Genomic DNA, 937 nt, shown 5'->3' on the forward strand with positions numbered 1-937 from the left:
GAATCTTATTTGAAACAAAATGATTCATGCAGTCACATTATTCTTCCCTTGCATTAGCCAAAACAGCCAAAAACAACAACGACCAAACAAAACTAACAATAATAACAAGAATCGAGCAGACAGAAAATAATGACAAATATATGTCGGCTATACATATCCATATGCACACAGACTGGTTAAGCCTAAAACAGAGGTAAAAGCTGTGCTCTTGAGCTGACATGAACATTTATTGCTAGTGTTCAGTATATTTTGGAAGTCAGCAGGTATTTGCACATCATCCACCTAATGTTTATGATAGATCGTTTCCTGCTTGTATCATTTGACACTAGTTTTGGGGCTCTAGTTGCCGTCAAGACTAGGACAACACGCACACGAGACAGTTCTGGTGGTTAGGCTGACAAGCACGCATACAAGTGCACGCTCACATCCAACTCGTTGCCATTCTCGGTGTGCATCTGAGACAGTGGGGTGTCACCTACTCACAGTCATCTATGTTACATACACATATGCGCAAGCACACATATATGTACAAGACAGGCATACATGCAACCCCACTTGAGACTGACTTCCCCTGTCCTTTGCAAACCATGTTGGGGACAACCGTGTCCCCCTGCTGGTCCTATCTCACTCTGACCAGGTTTGAGGTCTAACCTTCTCTCCGATTGCTTGGACCCGCTGCTGGGGACTCCGGGCCGTCGGCGGCTCCCGCCAGGCTCCCACAGAGGCCGGCGGGCTCCTCCTGCCATGGCCCAGCGCCATTGACGGACTCCAGGTCCAGCTCGGGGCTCTGCACCGAGTCAGGCACCGACTCGAACGCGCTGTTCTCTTCGTCGTCGTCGTCTTGCGAGGAGAAGGCCGTGCCCTCGGAGACCTTGGCGCTGTCCACGGAGGGGAAGCGCGCGTGTCCGGCCAGCCGGGGGCCGTGGTAGCAGGAGGG

At 51.4% G+C, this 937-nt stretch overlaps 1 protein-coding gene across 1 annotated transcript in view; it reads right to left on the reverse strand.

Moving 5' to 3' along the window:
* LOC103607515 (E3 ubiquitin-protein ligase HECW1-like) overlaps positions 1-937 on the reverse strand; it is a gene marked incomplete at its 3' end in the record, with an annotated part of 23,306 nt that overhangs the window by 21,191 nt on the left and 1,178 nt on the right. The window contains exon 2 of the mRNA XM_008592012.1: positions 652-878. Within this exon, the coding sequence (XP_008590234.1) occupies positions 652-878 (227 nt within the window). The remainder of the gene's footprint in view (positions 1-651; positions 879-937) is intronic.

This window comes from Galeopterus variegatus, unplaced genomic scaffold, assembly GCF_000696425.1.
Source record: "Galeopterus variegatus unplaced genomic scaffold, G_variegatus-3.0.2 Scaffold7502, whole genome shotgun sequence".
In the NCBI taxonomy this organism is placed as follows: domain Eukaryota; kingdom Metazoa; phylum Chordata; class Mammalia; order Dermoptera; family Cynocephalidae; genus Galeopterus; species Galeopterus variegatus.